General features: G+C 42.6%; 1 protein-coding gene across 2 annotated transcripts in view; it reads left to right on the forward strand.

Annotated features, from left to right (window-relative positions):
• The window catches only part of PLPPR1 (phospholipid phosphatase related 1), a 131,478-nt gene that overhangs the window by 94,819 nt on the left and 19,280 nt on the right, over window positions 1-17,379 (forward strand). For both annotated transcript variants that reach the window (XM_084504532.1, XM_084504533.1), the window contains exons 3-4: window positions 667-855; window positions 15,652-15,784. In XM_084504532.1, the coding sequence (XP_084360658.1) occupies window positions 667-855; window positions 15,652-15,784 (322 nt within the window). The remainder of the gene's footprint in view (window positions 1-666; window positions 856-15,651; window positions 15,785-17,379) is intronic.

Genomic DNA, 17,379 nt, shown 5'->3' on the forward strand with positions numbered 1-17,379 from the left:
ACCCAGCCAGTTGTCTGGGGGAACAGATTTCTGAGGATTTCTACAGCTTTCCTGGTAAGATGCAGCTGAAAGGAAAGGTGAGTGGCAGGAGTCAGATTTCTGTCTGGATCTGTCAGGTCTCATGACTGCTTCATCTGACCCACTGAGGGCTCTTCTGGATTAGAATAGGGTGCACGTTCCCCGTTGTGGGCTTGCAGCTGCAGCGAGGAAGCATTTTGGCTTTAACTTCCTTTATCCCGTGCAACAATCCTTTCCAGCTGCCTACCGTTGTGCACAGGTTTTAGCTTGTCACTGTCAGCTCTCGCTGTGCTGCCCCTTGTCCTGCTAGTTTCCATTGATTGCTGCTGCCGTTGACACTCACATGCCCTTTGACGAAGTAGCTGTCAAAGCTCCCGTCCCTCTACAAGCTGCGTTACGGACCCGCTCCTATCTGAGACATTCATTAGTGTCGTTTGCCAAAAGGTTTATGTAACAGATGTTGCAAAGCGGGCACGCAGAGACGCACACGCACGCACACACACACACACACACACACACCAGCATTGCAAGGACTGTCGGGGTGATGATGAAGGGAGGATGGTCTGCGGGACTAGAGTAGCTTGAAGGCATAGCTGCATCTGTTAAAAAAGCAACTAATGCCTCTGTGTCACCATGCTGTATTTTCAGCTTGTCATCATGGCTGGGACTGTTCTGCTTGCCTACTACTTCGAGTGCACCGATACTTTTCAAGTGCATATCCAAGGTTTCTTCTGTCAGGATGGCAATTTGATGAAACCTTACCCTGGAACGGAGGATGAGAGCTTCATTTCACCCCTTGTGCTCTACTGTGTGCTGGCTTCAACTCCGACAGCTATTGTAAGTATAAGAAATTGTTTGAATTCTCCACTACCGCTCCATAAATAACAGCAACAGTCTTGTAATAGCTCTGTCCCCTTTGCTCTATTTTCAGCTGTAATTGATTTACACTTAGCTGGGTCTCTGTTTTGCCTTAGCCTAATATGATCTTCATTGCTTATCTCCAGGTGTAATTATTCTGAGGTAATCTTAATGCAAGATTTAGAGGTAGAGCTTGTTAAGCCTGTTACAATAGCTTGCCCAGTTCAGTGATTAGCTGTGAATTGTTTGGGCTCCAGAGAGTCATGAATGCAAAAGTGATGTATTACTGAAAATAAATAATAATAATAATATTAAAAAAAAAAAAAAAAAAAAGATAAGGTTGGAATAAAACCTGGGTTGGACATGCAGCATATTTGGGACTATTTGCCGCTATCTTAAGAGGACATTTAAAGGGTTTTAAAAGGCTTAGATGAGCAAAAAGATGACCAATATGAGGAAAAGCTTGATTGATATTTCCTTATTATTTAGAATCTGTTCATCTTTTGGCAGCCACATCCTCTCAACTTTTTTTTTTTTTCTTACTTGATCCAACCAGTCAGTTACAATGCACCTGTTTGAAGCAGGTGAAAATATACAATTAGCTGAGTACATGCAATTCCAAGATGGTTATTGTAGTCACTGATTAGCAAAACATTGGCCCTTTTCCATTTTCTGTGTAGAAAGTTACAAATTTCACCAATAGCTAATTTTCCTACCTATGTAATTACATTAATAAATTCCTACCAGACTCTGTCTTTACATGTTTTGTTTTCTTATACTTATTTCTTTATCTTTAGTATTTCTTTCTTAACTTTGCTTTGCAACCTTTTCAAAAGTTGATGAAAACTGTGCATGAAAAATAAATGCTGGACCGTAGTCAGTTTCAATTTTTGGTCTGTATGAATATTAATGCATGAAATAGTTTAACACAGAACGTGATAGGAAATGTGAAAGGGATCTGCATAAGAGTCTACAGTTTTTGTACAGGACACTTCACGAAAATGAGTAATATTTTTTAATGTATTATGTCGTGAGCTTATGAAAATCCTCTGTAGTAACGTTCTTTTTTTCTGTATTGAAACTCAGTTTAATGTTAAATCTTGCTTGCTTTGCTTTGTGCTGCAATGACAGACAAAAATAAATACTACATTTCTCCATAGAGATATTTACAGTAACTTTCACAGGCTGTGCTTTTAAAGCAAAATCGAGTGATGTATCCATGCCTAGATGCTGTAACACCGGAGTTAGTGGGAGGCTTGTCCCTTGTTTTAGTGATGCGACATTAGGTGGGCAAGCAATATTGAGAATGTTGCTCTTTAGTCGGATCTTCTATTTAAAGCCTTCCTCTGGCAAAGTGGATTGCAAACTTTTCAGGTTTTTCTCTACTGGATCGACATTTCCTTTCACTTCAGAAGCCCAAGAAGTTTTCCCTAGTTATTTATGAAAAGCTGGATTGGAGTCTTCTATGGGAGATGAACAACATTGGTTTTGTAAATCCTTAGACCATGTTAAACATAGGAAGTGAAAGGCTGGAGTGAACATCAAACAAAGTTTTTGGGTGCAGAGACCTTCAGCTAAGTGCTATGTGGAGCTGGTAGTTCTATCTTGTACAATACAAACTGCACGGAGATGCCAGCTTGGGTCCAGAAGTACAGCAGTCACATTAAGTGACAGGATCCAGTGCTGGATCTAAGGTAATAAGCAGTGCTGTTTGGGTTACACTCTGCTGTTGAACTGGCCATCTACCACTTCATCTAGAGAAAACTTTGGTCAGGGATGTTGCGGGGTTCTTTTCACCATGTGTCGTTATGATCTCTTTGTAGAGCCTCAAGGAGACAGTAGGTCAGACTTCTTGGGAAAATACTTTTCTTTTCATTCTTAGTATATTATGCATTAATACGTTATTTAATGTGTTGATTGTATTATTTTGATGTATTGTTATTACATCATTTAATTATTTTATGTATACTTAGTATTGGGCTAATCTTCAACTAGAGAATATGTCAAAGGAGTCTTTTTCCGTCCCTCTTACAGGTATTCAGCACAATGTATTTATACAAGTAGTTTCACTCTATTCCTCATACCCATCATTTTCTCAGAGACTTTCCCCTCTTTGCAGGCTAATTTAAAATTTCTGCTTTAGCTGGTACCTGTTTTCACCCTGTCTTCCCCCTGCAGACTGACTTGTCAATGGTCATTAATAGAAAGCAAATGAGATAGCAAGTGAGCTCAGAGACTCCATAAGCTCTGTCCCTGCATTGCATTACAAATCTGAGTATGAGTGTGAGTATTTACAGCTGTCATCCGGCACCCAAATGGGTGCTGACTGTTATTCAGACAGTCACAATCTAGGCAAAGATTTCTGATACAGTTGAATGTCCCAGAGATTTCAGTGAAAGCAGCAAGTGCAGCCATTTCTATTTATACAGTGATGATTGTACTCTCTCCAGTAAAAATAAATAAATAAATAAATAAAAAGAGCAAAAGAAGAAAACACAGCTGTGCTTTGTGGGAGGGAAGTTTGCATGCATTCACTGTGGGCTAAGCAGTACTTTCGCTCTGTGCACTTTGCTGTCAAGAATAATCACTGACAACCTGCAGCTCCAGTGTGAAAGGCTGACTTAAGTCAAAGGTAACACCAGTTCCTCTTTACAATTGTGTTTTTCTCTTTTATAAGATGCTTGCTGCTTCATTTTTTGACAGCAAATTGCTTGGTTTGCCTGAGAGGATTTACAGCAGGGAGTCTCATTTGCCTGTTGCATGCATATTGCCACTGCTCTGACACGTCATGGCAGGAGGGGAGTGATTATTGCTAGGGAGAAGGGGAGGAGCCTGGCAGCAGCTGGGAAGAGCTCATGGCTATAGTTAATAGTTTTTTCTGGAGCTATGGAAAGTACTCTAATAGTCTGTACAAGCTCACTCTGATTAGTCATGAGCAATGTTTAAGTGCGGTCCTGTGTACACAGCTCTGAACTGGGCTCCAAGCCCTGATTTTAGCGTAGCTATGAGTGTTTTAATGTTTGAAAGCCAAAAGGGAGCATCTTCGTGAATGTATTGCAATATCCCTGTGTCTCAGTCATTTGGCTGTGACAGTGGCCATGGGGGGAAATGAGTATATGTGTTTTATTTTTTCCCTGAGAACACATCTCAGAAGTGCTGTTGTTGTTTGGTACCATGGTATGTGCATTTCCCTGCACTGTAGCAGCAAAATAAATTAGACCAGCCTGTTTTTTTGCTATGCTGAGTTGGGTAGTTAATCATCATACCTAAGAATTACAAAAGTCTTTTATTGCTCCTGTTGATAACCTTTTAGTCTCTGATAATGAGAGTTTCTTGCAAGGGCAGATTCCTGAATCTCATGATGATACTGTTAAATAAATTGAAATCATGTATGCTTGACTCTATTCTGTGAAAAGCATTTTTCTCCCAAATGTTTCACTGAGAATAGGTCAAATGCTTTCATCTGCCTTATTCATTTTTAATTCTCTGAGTGTGGCAGTATTAGCATCTTCGCTGCAAAGCAGTAGGGAAATGGTCATTTTAGTGATAAGTAACACATAAAAAAAAGGGCAAACTTGTCTTTATTTGTAAAGAAACATCTGGCCATTTTATTTCTTATTTAGTGTTTTATCCCCTGAAACATGCACATTCACAGAAGTACAGAATGGTTGAGGTTGGAAGGGACCTATAGAGATCATCTAGCCCAAGCCCCTGCTCAAGCAGGGTCACCTAGTTCATGTTACAGAGGATTGCATCCAGGTGGGTTTTGAGTATCTTCAAAGGAGACTCCACAACCTCTCTGGGCAGCCTGTTACAGTGCTCTGCCACCCAAACTATAAAGAAGTTCTTCCTTATGTGGTGATGGAACATCCTACAGTTCAATTTAGAAACATTACCCCTTGTCCTACCACTGGCCACCACTGAGAAGAGTTTGGCCCCATCCACTTTACACTGTGCCCTCAGGTATTTAGAGAGGTTGATAAGATCCTTTCTCAATCTCCTCTTCTCTAGGCTAAACAGGTCCAGTTTGCTTAGTCTTTCCTTATGGAAAAGAGTAAGCACTTGTTGACCCTCATGAGGTTCCTCTCCAGCCTGTCCAGGTCCCTCTGAATGGCAGCGCAGGCCTCTGTGTGTCAGCCACTCTACCATGCTTTGTTTCTCCCACAAACTTGCTGAGGGTGCACTCTGTCCCTTCATCAGGTCACAGAGGATAAGTTGAACAGGACTGGACCCAGTACTGACCCCCAGGGGATCCCACACTTCTGGAGCTTTCCAGGAGGATGGTATGGGAGACAGTGTAAAAAGCCCTGCTGAAGTCAAGGTAGACAACATCTACTGTTCTCCCCTCATCCATTCATCCATCCAGTCGAACTCAAGTAGTAAATTAATGCTGTCAGCATAGGTAGAAAAATGGGATTACTGCAGTCCTGTCTGTTTTAGATTGAACTTGTGGTTATCAGTGTGTCCTGGTGACAAAAAGAGCTTCATGAGATGAAGGTGAAACTGTATGACTTTTACCATTTGTTTCTAGTACCTATTTTTTTCTCCAGAGACTTTGCACTTCTTGCAGGCTGACATTGGAGGATGGTTATTGAAAAACTGTTGCTTCCAGCTGTCCTGTTTACATGCTAAGATGGGTGTAGGATGCCTTCACCCCGTCTCGTAGTAAAGCGGAGTGGTTTGGAACAGAATAGAACAGAACAGGTCAGTTGGAAGAGCCCTGCCGAGACCAGTGAGTCCAACAGCCTGACCACTTCAGGACTACCAAAAGTTAAAGCATGTTACCAAGGGCATTGTCCCAATGCCTCTTGAACACAGACAGGCTTGGGGCACCAGCCACCTCTCCAGGGAGCCTGTCCCAGTGTCTGACCACCCTCATGGAGAAGAGATCTTCCCTGAGCTTCCCCTGTCCCAGCACTGTGCCCTCCCTTGCATCCTGCCATGGATGACCAGGAGGCAGAGGCCAGCACCTCCCTCTGCCTTTCTTCTCCTCAGAAGCTGCAGGGAGCAATGAGGCCACCTATCAGCCTCCTCATCTCCAGGCAGGGCAACCCAGGTGGCCCTGGCAGTCCCTTGACTGTTGTGTCAAGTACCTGGGCGGGAGCGGCCAGCCAGTCTGTGTGGACAAGGGAAGGGGAGTGAGAAGGAGCGTTTTCACCATGGAAATGCTCCTCCATGGAAAATAGCACAGATTTTCGGTCTTTGCCTCAGCCAATTTCAAAGGATCACAATATCCTGAAAGTCAGAAAAAGGCTTTTTTCTTGGCATTGGGGTGGCCTACAGCAACACATTCAAACAGCTGACTTCCGTGTTACAGATTTGTCGGTGGACAGCTCCTATTTTGGTGATCATAAGTATTTAAGGAAGGGTGAAACTAGCAAGAAAATAACTGATTTATTTTTTTTTTTCAGTGTAGGAGGTCTTAGGCTGCAAACCCTTTTCTGGAGATAACCATAGCGTAGACACTTCACTCGTCTGACTTCCTGGTTGGTTGGGAATGTAAATATTAAATGCAGCTTGAAAGAGAAACCTGAGTCCCATGATCACAAGTCTGGTGAATTTAAAAGTTGTCTGTCCAGCACCATCATGTTTCACAAAGCCTGAGAAAAAGTGTAATATTCCAATGCATCACCAGTTCCAAAATAGGAATGGTAGCAGGTACAGTAATTCCAATTTGCAGGAGAAATAATATTTTTTTTTGCCAATATGAGAATTTTGTTAAAATAATGTTTCAATTGGGAAAATGTTTTGCATAAACACAAAATATTCAAGCCATTTCTTTAATATTTTGGTACAACTCAACCACATCCATTAGTGTCCCTCAAGCCTAGCTTTTTGCTATTACAAGGTTAGTACAAATCAGCCAATTGCCCTGCTGGTACTGAACAATCATTCCAGAGTTCAGTGCTGCTTCTTGCACTGCTCCATCCCAGTGTGATTTGTCTGGCCACTTGAGAGAAACAGAGAGGTTTAGGAATGGAGGCAGCCCACTGAAATGAATACGGAACAGCAGCAGAAAGCTTCAAGGGCACTATTTTTCATTTTCTTAAAGTAGAATGGAAAGTGCCTGTGCTGTTTTCATGCAATTCTTCAGTTTCTTCCTTTCTGTTTCCAAGAGGGAAGTGGCAGCCTACATGGTAGCTTTTAACTGTCTGGTGCAATTTAGTTCTGCAAAGGAGTATCTGTTTTAAGATAGTGTTTTCAGAATCAGTCAAGCCAAACAGTGGTCCAGTTACTAATTAGAAGATGAATTACAGTGTTGATCAAACTGATCTGAAGCAGAAAGAAAGTGTTCCAACTTTTCTCTAGAGTTTACCCTTACCTCCCAAATTTTAAAAACATTATTATTTTAGATGTTTTTCCCGTTCTTAGTACCACTTCCCTTCCTTGTCTTCGGTTCATTGCAGCCATGTTATTCCCATCTTTTTTTTTCTAGAAGGGAAGCCAGGGAATTTCATGCTGTGTTGGCTGAGTCCCCTGTGGCTGCTCAGCAGCAGATGCTGTGAAAACCAGGAGCAGCCACTGCTGCTCAGAGCCCTCTTGCAGCAGCGCTTCCTGGCTTTTTCAGGCAGAAATAAGAAGGTTGCCCTGTGCTAGGCAAGAAGGCTGGGCAGCAGTGGAGAGCAAGGGGCACTGTCAGTGCCTGGAGCATCCCTCATGCCTTGTTAATGAGGGCATGTCCCTCTTGCAAGGTGTACCGCACCATGTTCCAATGGTCCCAGTTTTCAGGGATGACCTCCCTTTCTGCTTACCTGCAGAGGGAGAGCTCCACTCGAGGGCATTTGCAGCTCCTTCCTCTTGCTGTTGGGTAGGAAAGCTGAGGTTGCTCAGGGCTGGGCTAAAGAAAGAGCCTCATGGCTTGGCAGGTGTCATCCATAAGCCATGGCTTGTCATTCTGAGTCCTGTCATTGGCAAGCTGGGATATGTAGGAGTCAGGCCAGGGTGTGCCCATTACTCTGGGTGAAAGTTTGTATCCTTGCATTGACACCCCATTCTGGAAAGTAATAATTACACCTTGTTTGTTTGTTCTAGCACTTGCAGGCACTTCTGCTGCCAGTGTCTCACAGGACTCAGTAATGGTCTCACAACGTGTCAGTTTCTGAGGAATACCACAGAGCTGTGGGAAATTTCTTCTCTTGATTATACTGAAGTTTCAGAATCCAATTATTTTAGGCAGTTTTCCCACAGCAAATTGCTTTTTTGAAGAATTGTGTTTTGTGGGCAGTCCAAATTGTGGACTTCAGTCCTATCAACTTTGGGGGAATGAAAGGAACAAATTTGTTTTTATTGCAAAATAACTTTTATTTAAAACTGTTCTTTGATGTTGCTTTCATTGGAAAAAAAAAATAATAAAAAATGAGGTAATAATTACCTGAACACAGATTCACAGATTTAAGTTGAGAGAGCATCTGACAAAACTCTTGGCTGATCCATGGTCCTCATTAGCAGCAGCAGTGCTAGTATTATTAGGGAAAACCTCTGCCCTCCTGGGCAGGATTGGGCCAGGGTCCTGCCACAGACAGTAGAAATGCTGTTTTGGGAGAGGGTGCTAAGGCTGTGACTGCTTCTGTGATTGCTCGCCACCCCAGGTGTCTTTCTCAGCATGAATGCTGCTTACCATTTGCTGCCCAGGCTCGACTAAGAAGTATAAGCTGTGCAGCATCAATATGTAGCTCTGTAGGCAGCGGGCAGGTTGGCAGATCAATAACCCGCAAGTCCCATGGCTAAATGTGAGGGAGATCAAAGGAATTAAGGAATTAGAAACACGAAGTGAAAGCTGATCTGAGACATGTTCTTAGTGGGGGCCTACAAGGATGCCACCAGACTGTTTGAAGGACTAGAGGCACTCAAGCTGCAAGAAGAGAAACTGTGCTTGTTAGGGAAAAATCTTTCTATGCTGGCAGCAGTCAGACATTGAAACAGTGCCCCCCTATAGGCTGTGAGATCTCCAGTCTCAAAGACATTAGAAAATTGTCTGCTCAAGGCCCTGCTCAGTGCTGGCTCTGCTATGAGTAAGGCTTGGAGACCTCTGGCACTCCTTCCCAGCTAAATCCCTGTGTGATCCTGAGCCTTTATGGTTTGTGGTGCTTGTGTAAATGTTCTGCTGCTTAACTGATGGCAGAGGAGTGGAGAAAGAGCTTCTGTGCAGCACTTGGGGAGTGTCCCTACTGACCTGCAACTGTGATGATGCAGTCCTCAGATACACCATAGTGCAAAAGGGCAGAATTGCTTTGGGCCCGACTCAGGGCAGTGCTGATGAAATGCCTGCTGGAGCACTTTGCAGAGGTCACCTTTCAGTGGACAGGCATGCATTTCCCAGGGAGAGTTGTGTGGAGTCATTCTGAAAATTGCTGATCGGGGTACCCATAACCCACAGCTGCTTGTTTTCTCCATTTTTGAGTGCTCTGCACATAGTTTGTCACCCAGCCAGTGCCTTTCGCATATCTGCTCCTCCCCTCGGCTGCTGTTTGAATGCTGTGGATTTGATTAATTTCTTTCTTTCTATTTGTGACATTAAAAATGCAGCCACACACATTCTTGTAGATGATTCAGGAAATGTCATGCAGCTTGCTGAAGCCAGCCCAGAGATGAGTGATGATATCCTGAGAGCCGAGTACAGATTTGCTTGCTGACAGAGATATTTGTGTGGAATAGCATGTCCCTGGGTGTGGTTTTCATGTATTAAATGGTGTTAACAGTGATTGACTTTGCTGTTAGTGTTGTTAAAGCATACGAGCTGTGAGACTTTAAAACTCCTGGAAATCAGAATGATCTAAACTTTGTGCTTAGAAAACACAGATCCTGTCTGTATTTCAAATAAGTCTTCCTAATATGGGATCTGCCTCTGCTTGCTGTGATCAGAATTGCCATTAGCTGTACGATTTTTATGGGAAGCAGCAAAAGGCTATCATTTTACAAGGGCATCCCTAGGCTGCAGGCACAGCTCTGCTCACCGTGTCTCATGTGTGTGCCCTGGCTGATGCTTCTCCACCTGTATCTGTGTGGAACTGCAGCTGAAATGAAAACTGCATAGTCCCTGTCACACAACTTCAGCGTACAGTTGGAGCCTTCACCTTTACTAGAAGACTTATCTGAAGTGAGGTACGAGGCTAATGTACTGAATGGCAGAAACAAAAGGAAAGGAACACAAGTCTTAAATCTTGATCCTATCCTTGTCTGTCCCAACTGCACCATCAAGTAATTAATTTCCCAAATTGAATACAACTTCACAAGGCTCCCCACCATCACTGCACAGCATAGTTCCTTCAGGAGGGTTGCTCCAGGATGCCACTCTTCTGAAACCACCTCATGGTTGTATCCCACATCCATTTATGGACAGATTATAGAAACAACTGTTCTTGATGTTTACCCCTAATCTAGTTATAGAATGTTTCACAGAATCATAGAATGGCTCAGGTTGGAAGGGACCTCAAAGACCATATAGTTCCATCCCCCTGCCATAGGCAGTGATGCCACCAACTACATTAGGTAGCTCAGGGTCTCATCTAACCTGGTCTTGAACACCTCCACGGACAGGACATCCACAGCCTCTCTGGGCAACCTGTGCCAGTGCCTCACCACATATAAGAATTTCCTCACCACATATGATCTAAATCTCCCCTCTTTTAGTTTAAAACCATTCCCCCTTGTCTTGTCATTATCTGGTTGATTGAGGAAAAAGTTGTTCTCTGTCTTTTTTATAAGACCCCTTCATTACTGAGAGGCTGCAATGAGGTCTCCCCAGAGACTTCTCTTCTCCAGGCTGAACACCCCCAGCTCTCTCAGCCTTTCTTCACAGACGAGGAGCTCCAGCCCTCTGATCATCCTCATGGCCCTCCTCTGGACCTGCCCCAACAGCCCCACACCCTTCTGGTGCTGGGGGCCCCAGAGGAGGACGCAGCACTCCAGGTGGGGCCCCCCCAGGGCAGAGCAGAGGGGCACAATCCCCTCCCTCCTTCCCCTGCTGCCCACCCCTCTGTTGGTGCAGCCCAGGCTGCAGTTGGCCTTCTGGGGTGCAGGCACCCACTGCTGGCTCATGTCAACCTTTTTGTCCACCAGAATCCCCAAGTTCTCTGCAGGGCTGCTCTCATTGAGGTAAACATCAATCCCAGTCTGTGCTCTTGTCTGAGATTGCCTTGACACGGGTGCAGCACCTTGCTCTTGACTTACTGAATCTCACTAGGTTCACTGGCCCACTTTGCCAGCTTGTCTCTGTCCAGGTCCTTCTGGATGGCATCCCTTTCTTCTACTGTAGCAACTGCACCACTCAGCTTGGTGTCTTCTGCAAACCTACTGAGGGTGCACCCAATCCCACTGTCTATGTCATTGATAAAGACATTAAATAGTCCCAGTCCCAGGAGAGAACCCTGAGGTACACCACTTGTCACCAGCCTCCATTTGGACATAGAGCCATAGACCTCCACCCTGGGTGTGATCTTCAAGCCAGCTCCTGATCCACAGAATGATCCAGCCATTAAGTCCACATCTCTCTAATTTGGAGATTGGGATGTCATGTGGGACCGTGTCAAAGACCTTACAGAAGAACAGGTAGATGGCATCTGTTTGTCTTTCCTTGCCAACTGATGCAGTCACTCCATCACAGAAGGACACCAGACTGCTCAGGCATGATTTCCCCTTGGTGAAGCCATGTTGAATGTCTTGGATCACCTCCTTGTCCTGCACGTGCCTTGACATTGCTTCCAGGAGGATCTGTTCTGTGATCTTGCCAGGCACAGAGGTGAGGCTCACCAGACTATAGTTGCATCCTCCTTTCTACCCTTCTTGAAAACACGAGTGATGTTTCCCTTTTCCAGCCACCAGGGACTTCACCTGTTGGCCAGGCTTTTCAAATTGGATGGAGGGAGGCTTGGCAACTAGCTGTGGTTGTGGAGTAGTGCAAAGAATCATTTGGCAAGGAGACTATGAGCACAACATAGAGTGTTGTAAGAAACAAAGATTAAAAGAAAAGATTAAAAAAAAAAATCCCTTTAAAATCAATAGTTACATAGATTAAATAGATAATCAAACAAATTAACAAATGCAAAACTCTTCAGGAGTGCAAGGAGGATAACACGCTCCTACTGTGCTGAGAACTTGAAGGGATTTAGAGCTTAGGGATATGGTTTAGTGGGGATTGTTAGCGTTAGGTCAGAGGTTGGACTCGACGATCTTGAGGTCTCTTCCAACCTAGAAATTCTGTGTGATTCTGTGTGTGTGTGGAGAAGATGTGATATTTCACTGTCTGAATATGTCAGTTCACAAGCTGGAGGACTAACTTTTCCAGGCTACAGCTAGAAAAAAAATCAACTCAGTCAAGGACAAAAGGCTGTTGGTGAGGAACATGAGATACTATTTTATTCAGCTGTTTGCTAAGTAGGAGCCAGGAAATAAGCAAACACACAGCAGAGTTTTTTTGAGAGCTGATTGTTGAGGATCAAGTACATGGGGACACTGCCAATAGTGGAAAGGCATGTAAAACTGAATGAAGTTTTCTCAATGGATTGCTTGAAATCGGTGAAGCAAAAATGACTGCTCTGGGTAAATATCTCTGATTTAGGGAGGGGACGTTGGGACATCATCATATTACTTTTACCTAACAATAATATAAAGAGAATGTGAGCAAAAGAGGCCAGACAACCTCAGTGTTAAGCTGCTATTACATTCATGAAATAGAGCATAAAATCACATCCAGTAACACTGCCTTAGTTTCCCTGTTATATACATCACCTCAGACTGTGGAGCACCTGAGCTTTCAGTACCCAACCTCCATTGTGATTTTCTTGCCATTTCTACTATATAATTAAACCACTATGATAAAGTAGTTAGTGAACCTTGCATTGTTTTCCCAAATGGACATTAACGTAGTAGTTTGCTGTTTCTTTTTTTTTTTTTTTTTTTCCTTTTTCCACCCGTATATGTGTATCTATATTTAGATTTCATATTTAGGACTTAATTGTACATGTTCCCGGGTTGCTGATCCTGTTCTGGCAGATGCTAAGGCACTTAACAGTGTCAGTGATTGATTTTGGGAGACCAGCTGGACAACTTGGCTGCATGTGGACACTGCTCATGCAGAATCATGCACTTTAAATCATGAAAATCAGTGGAGTTACTCAATTTGAGAAATGCCTGGAGGAAAAAATAAATAAACTTTTTTTTTGAGAGAATATTCAGACCATATTCAATTTTGCACAGCTAGATGAGAATTAAGTTCCCAGTCTCACCTTGGGCTTTTAGAGCATGCCCTGGCCTTGAACCACTTTCTAGAGCCCAAATAAAGCATACAAGGAAGCAAAACCCTCAAATTCAGGCAACTAAATTCAGTACAAGAGGTAGAACCATGAGAATAGTCCAGTTATAATGAATCATCTTATGTCACCTCACAAATACAGTTACTATTATATATCTAAAGTCTATTTTAAAGCAAAGGAATTGGTCACTTAAAAAGTCAAATTTTGCTATGTCAGAGGAAATCTGGGATAGTGGTGATTAAATCACTGGAACAAGATTGAACAGATTTATTTCATGGCAAAATTTACTCCGGAATCTAAGTAGAATTAATCTGTCCACATGAGGGTCTCTAGGAGTGTGCCAGACAGATAAGTTCATGGAAACGAAGGTGGGAACTAAAACTGAAAAATGCTCATTCAACTTTTGATGCAAAGGAAATTAAAAATGATGTATTCTTAAAGAAGGGCTATTACTATGTTTTATACCTAACTCTTATTTGAAAAGTTTGTGTTGTCACCACTAACTCATCTTCTTCACAAACTAGGATTTCCTCGGGGCATGAATTGTCTCTCAATGTGTATGTACAGCCCCAGGCAGACAAAGAGCCAAAGCATTAACTCTAACTTCTGAGCATTATCATAATTCATATAATAAATGGTTTGAAACAGAGTGTCACTTTTAAACTGCTTTAGTGCAGATGGTCTGTTTCTTAATTCCCAGCCCCATAGTTAGTGAGCTGAGCTTATTGAACTGCTTGCCAATTCTGTTAAGAGCAGATGGAGTGAAACGGGATAAAGGCAATATTTCAGTGTGGCTCCCATGCATCGGCTCCTACCCACAGATGCCATTATCGACATACATTTTACAACTCTACATCTCTCGCCATCAGCGGTTAGAATTATAAAAAGGTTGAGCATACTTGGCTTGAATGTCAATAATCAATAAGGATGCTCATCTGGCTTAATAAGGATAAATTGTTGCCCTTGAAACAGCATACGTACCATTACAGCAAAGCGAGCTAGGGCTTGCTCCTTGAGGTTTATGCCAACTCTGTATCTGCCTGCATGCATGCGCATGCTTTTGTAATGCATTTCTTTGACCATTCCTTAACATCATGGATTCCTCTTGTGTGTCTTATGAATGAAGTTAAATTAATTCTTTTGGGTGCTCCCTTCTTAAAAGCTCATTTCTTCCACTTCAGGCTGGCTTTTTTATTTTTTTATTTTTTTTTCCTAAAGACTTCCATTACAAACTCTGTCTTTCAAAATTTCAGTTTCATTTTCTAAAGCCTGCTGACAGAACATGGTAGGTGAGATTTGCAGAAGTGCTTGCTGTGAGTGGACCATCACTGCTGCTAAAGCTGATGATCAAATTCTGTCCAGCTTTAGCTAGGGCAGATAGACTTCTGTGCAACAGAGTTAAATTAATTCCGAGTATTTAGGAAATAGTGATCCTGCCCCTGTGGGGAACATCTATCATATTTCATGAAAAGAACTGATGGCAAAGAGAACACACAAAAAAGAACTGGTCTGATGGCAAACTAAATACTTACTACATAAGCACATTTAAGATAGGTAAATCCCTGGAGACTTACATTTTGATGTTTTAATAAATAAAACTGCACAGTTATTAAACAAAACAGTTCAGAAATCATCCTCTGGCCTTCAGACTGGCAAGCATATGAAATCAGTGGCCAAACTCTGTCATAAAGAGTAGTGGCTGCAGCCAGCTTTCCTCGTGGGAATTGGCCCAGGCATGCTCAGAGAAACTGTGAAATTGGGACAGGCTATGGCAAGGACCATACTAACAACCTAACAGCATGGGTGATTGCCAGTCCTGCCTCCATATCCTGGCACTTTTTATGTCATTATTACAAATAACAGCATATGACCTCCAAAATTTTCAATGACCTCCTCAAAAGTTTTGTGACTTCTGATAAGTTTCCACTGCAGGGATGTCCTTCATCCAAATTTCTTTTCAAAGTTGGCAGGAGCTCTGTTGCCTTTGTGGCAGATTCAGACAAGTGTATTTTTGAGAAGCTGTGAAGGCTGTAAAAAGCATCCAGTGTTGCCAACGCTTGCTGCTAAAATGGTGGGGTAGAAGTCTGCAGCGTTAGCTTCCACTTCCCTCCATGGGCAGAAGCCTTCCATCCATGAAAACTATCCTGTCAGTAAATTTTATATGCTTAACCAAGAACATGACAAATTAATTGCAGTAAACTAATTGCAGTAAAAATAGGAGTTTTTTGTGATACATGGTAAAGGTAAAAGCTCTGTTTGTTCCTGTATCCCAGAAGTAAGTATAAGCAGGCCTCGTACTTGATGTGTCATGCCGCTGAGTGTAAGAACAGCAGATCCTTTTCTTGGCTGGCAGGTGGGTCTATCTCAGTTCATCCCAACTGAATGGTGTAGCTTCTCTGTGGAAGTTCAGCGTCCCAAAGACACAATGGTGTGTAGTAGTTTCTGTGGGCTGGAACCTGGCTCACATGTTTTAAAGTTTGCTTATTGCATTATTAAACTTCTATATCTTTCCTTTTCCTGACAGATTTTTATTGGTGAGATATCCATGTATTTCATAAAGTCAACCAGAGAAACCCTAATTATTCAAGAGAAAACTATTTTGACTGGAGAGTGCTGTTACCTGAACCCACTGCTTCGAAGAATAATACGTTTTATAGGTAAGCATCTTTAGCACTGCAAATTTAGTCCCTCTTTCCACTAACACAGAACAAAAGATCCTAATCAACTACAGCACAAAATTAATTAAGCTGTGAAATCTTCGCAGGCATTTTCCACCTTAGATGGATAGTCCCCCTCGGGATTTGCAAGGTAATGTTTGAAATGTGCCATGTCATGCTGTCTGGACCTGGTTTATATCCTGTTCTGCTGAGCTTAATGCTTCTTCTGAACCCTTGAAGAAAGGTTATGCCAATCAAATCCTTATATGAATAATTCCATCATTGCTATTCTGTGTAAGCTACCCATTTTACTTACAAATCGGTTCTCAGCAGCCCATCTCTTCGGCATTTTTTTATTCAAGTTTAATTTTAACATCTATAGCTCTGGCACATAATGTTCAGCTGAGCACAGCATAAAAAAGCCCAGAGCCCACTAAAATAACATTCTTATTTTTATTGTATTTGTGTTTGGCTTTGTTGCTGTTGTTTTTGTTAGAGATTTTGTTGAGTTAATTGCTGAGAAACTAGGGAAAAAATTCTGTCACAAAACCATTTGGAGTTTGCTTTCTATTGTACTTGAAGACCTCTACACCCTTTTCACAAAGCTTAATCAGTGGAAAAACGCCCAGGAGACGTTCACCAAGGGGACCATCTCATGGTTCTTTAGGAGTAGAAGCAGCAGCACAGCCTGAATATCTGCTGTGGCACTGACAGGGGATCTTACTGCTCTCTGAAGGCTCCTCAGTTCAAAGCTACTTAAGGCTGCCCAAGCTGTGCCTTCGAGCATTTAGAAGTAGGGAGAGCTGTCTCACTGCCTGCACAGAACAGTGGTAAATATGACTCTCCACAGACCATGAGTTTTTATTCACAGGCCATCTCTGCACCTCCCTCCCTGTGTACTCACAGAGGTAAATCACCCTTACATATACCCCTTTTAGGAGGGTTGGGTCTGAATTCACAGTGTGAGTTAAAATAAACAGCTGAACAAAAAAATGAAAATATCTGAATCACATCTTCCCTGTCATTACTAAATTTTTGAGCTTTATATGTGAAGAAACAAAAGGACTGGTGTGACTATGGCTTCCATGGAGTGTAGCCATGGCTGCAGGCAGGGATTCTTGCAATTTGTTCAGGTTTTCATCAGAAAAAAATACATGCTGCATAGGATGAAAAACTGTGGTTTTCTTTCTCCCTGTCCTTTTTCTGTAACTCCTGCTTTTTTGCATGGAGGTTAGGAAGTGAAATAGGTTTTTTACCCTCTCCCACACTGGGGGTGGAGACACAAACCACCTGTGGTTCATTACCCAGGCCTGTCCTGTGTGCTGTTCATTAAAACGAAAGACATGGGAATGTAATTAAAGTAAAATACCCTTGAACTTCAGATAACCTCTAGGATATATTGATGGATAGTAAACTGCCATTAGGAGAAAAGCAGGGTACTGAGGTCCACTGGGCCACTCAGGGCTGTTTGGCTGTTGCAGCACATTCAGCATGTTTTGCAAAGTCCTAATCAAATACTCTCGCCTGCGGGGTCAGCACTAAAAGAGCTTAAACCATGGCAGCTAAGCACTTGCTCTATATGTTTTCTTGTAATT

This window comes from Aythya ferina (genome assembly GCF_964211825.1).
Source record: "Aythya ferina genome assembly, chromosome: Z".
Taxonomy (NCBI): Eukaryota; Metazoa; Chordata; class Aves; order Anseriformes; family Anatidae; genus Aythya; species Aythya ferina.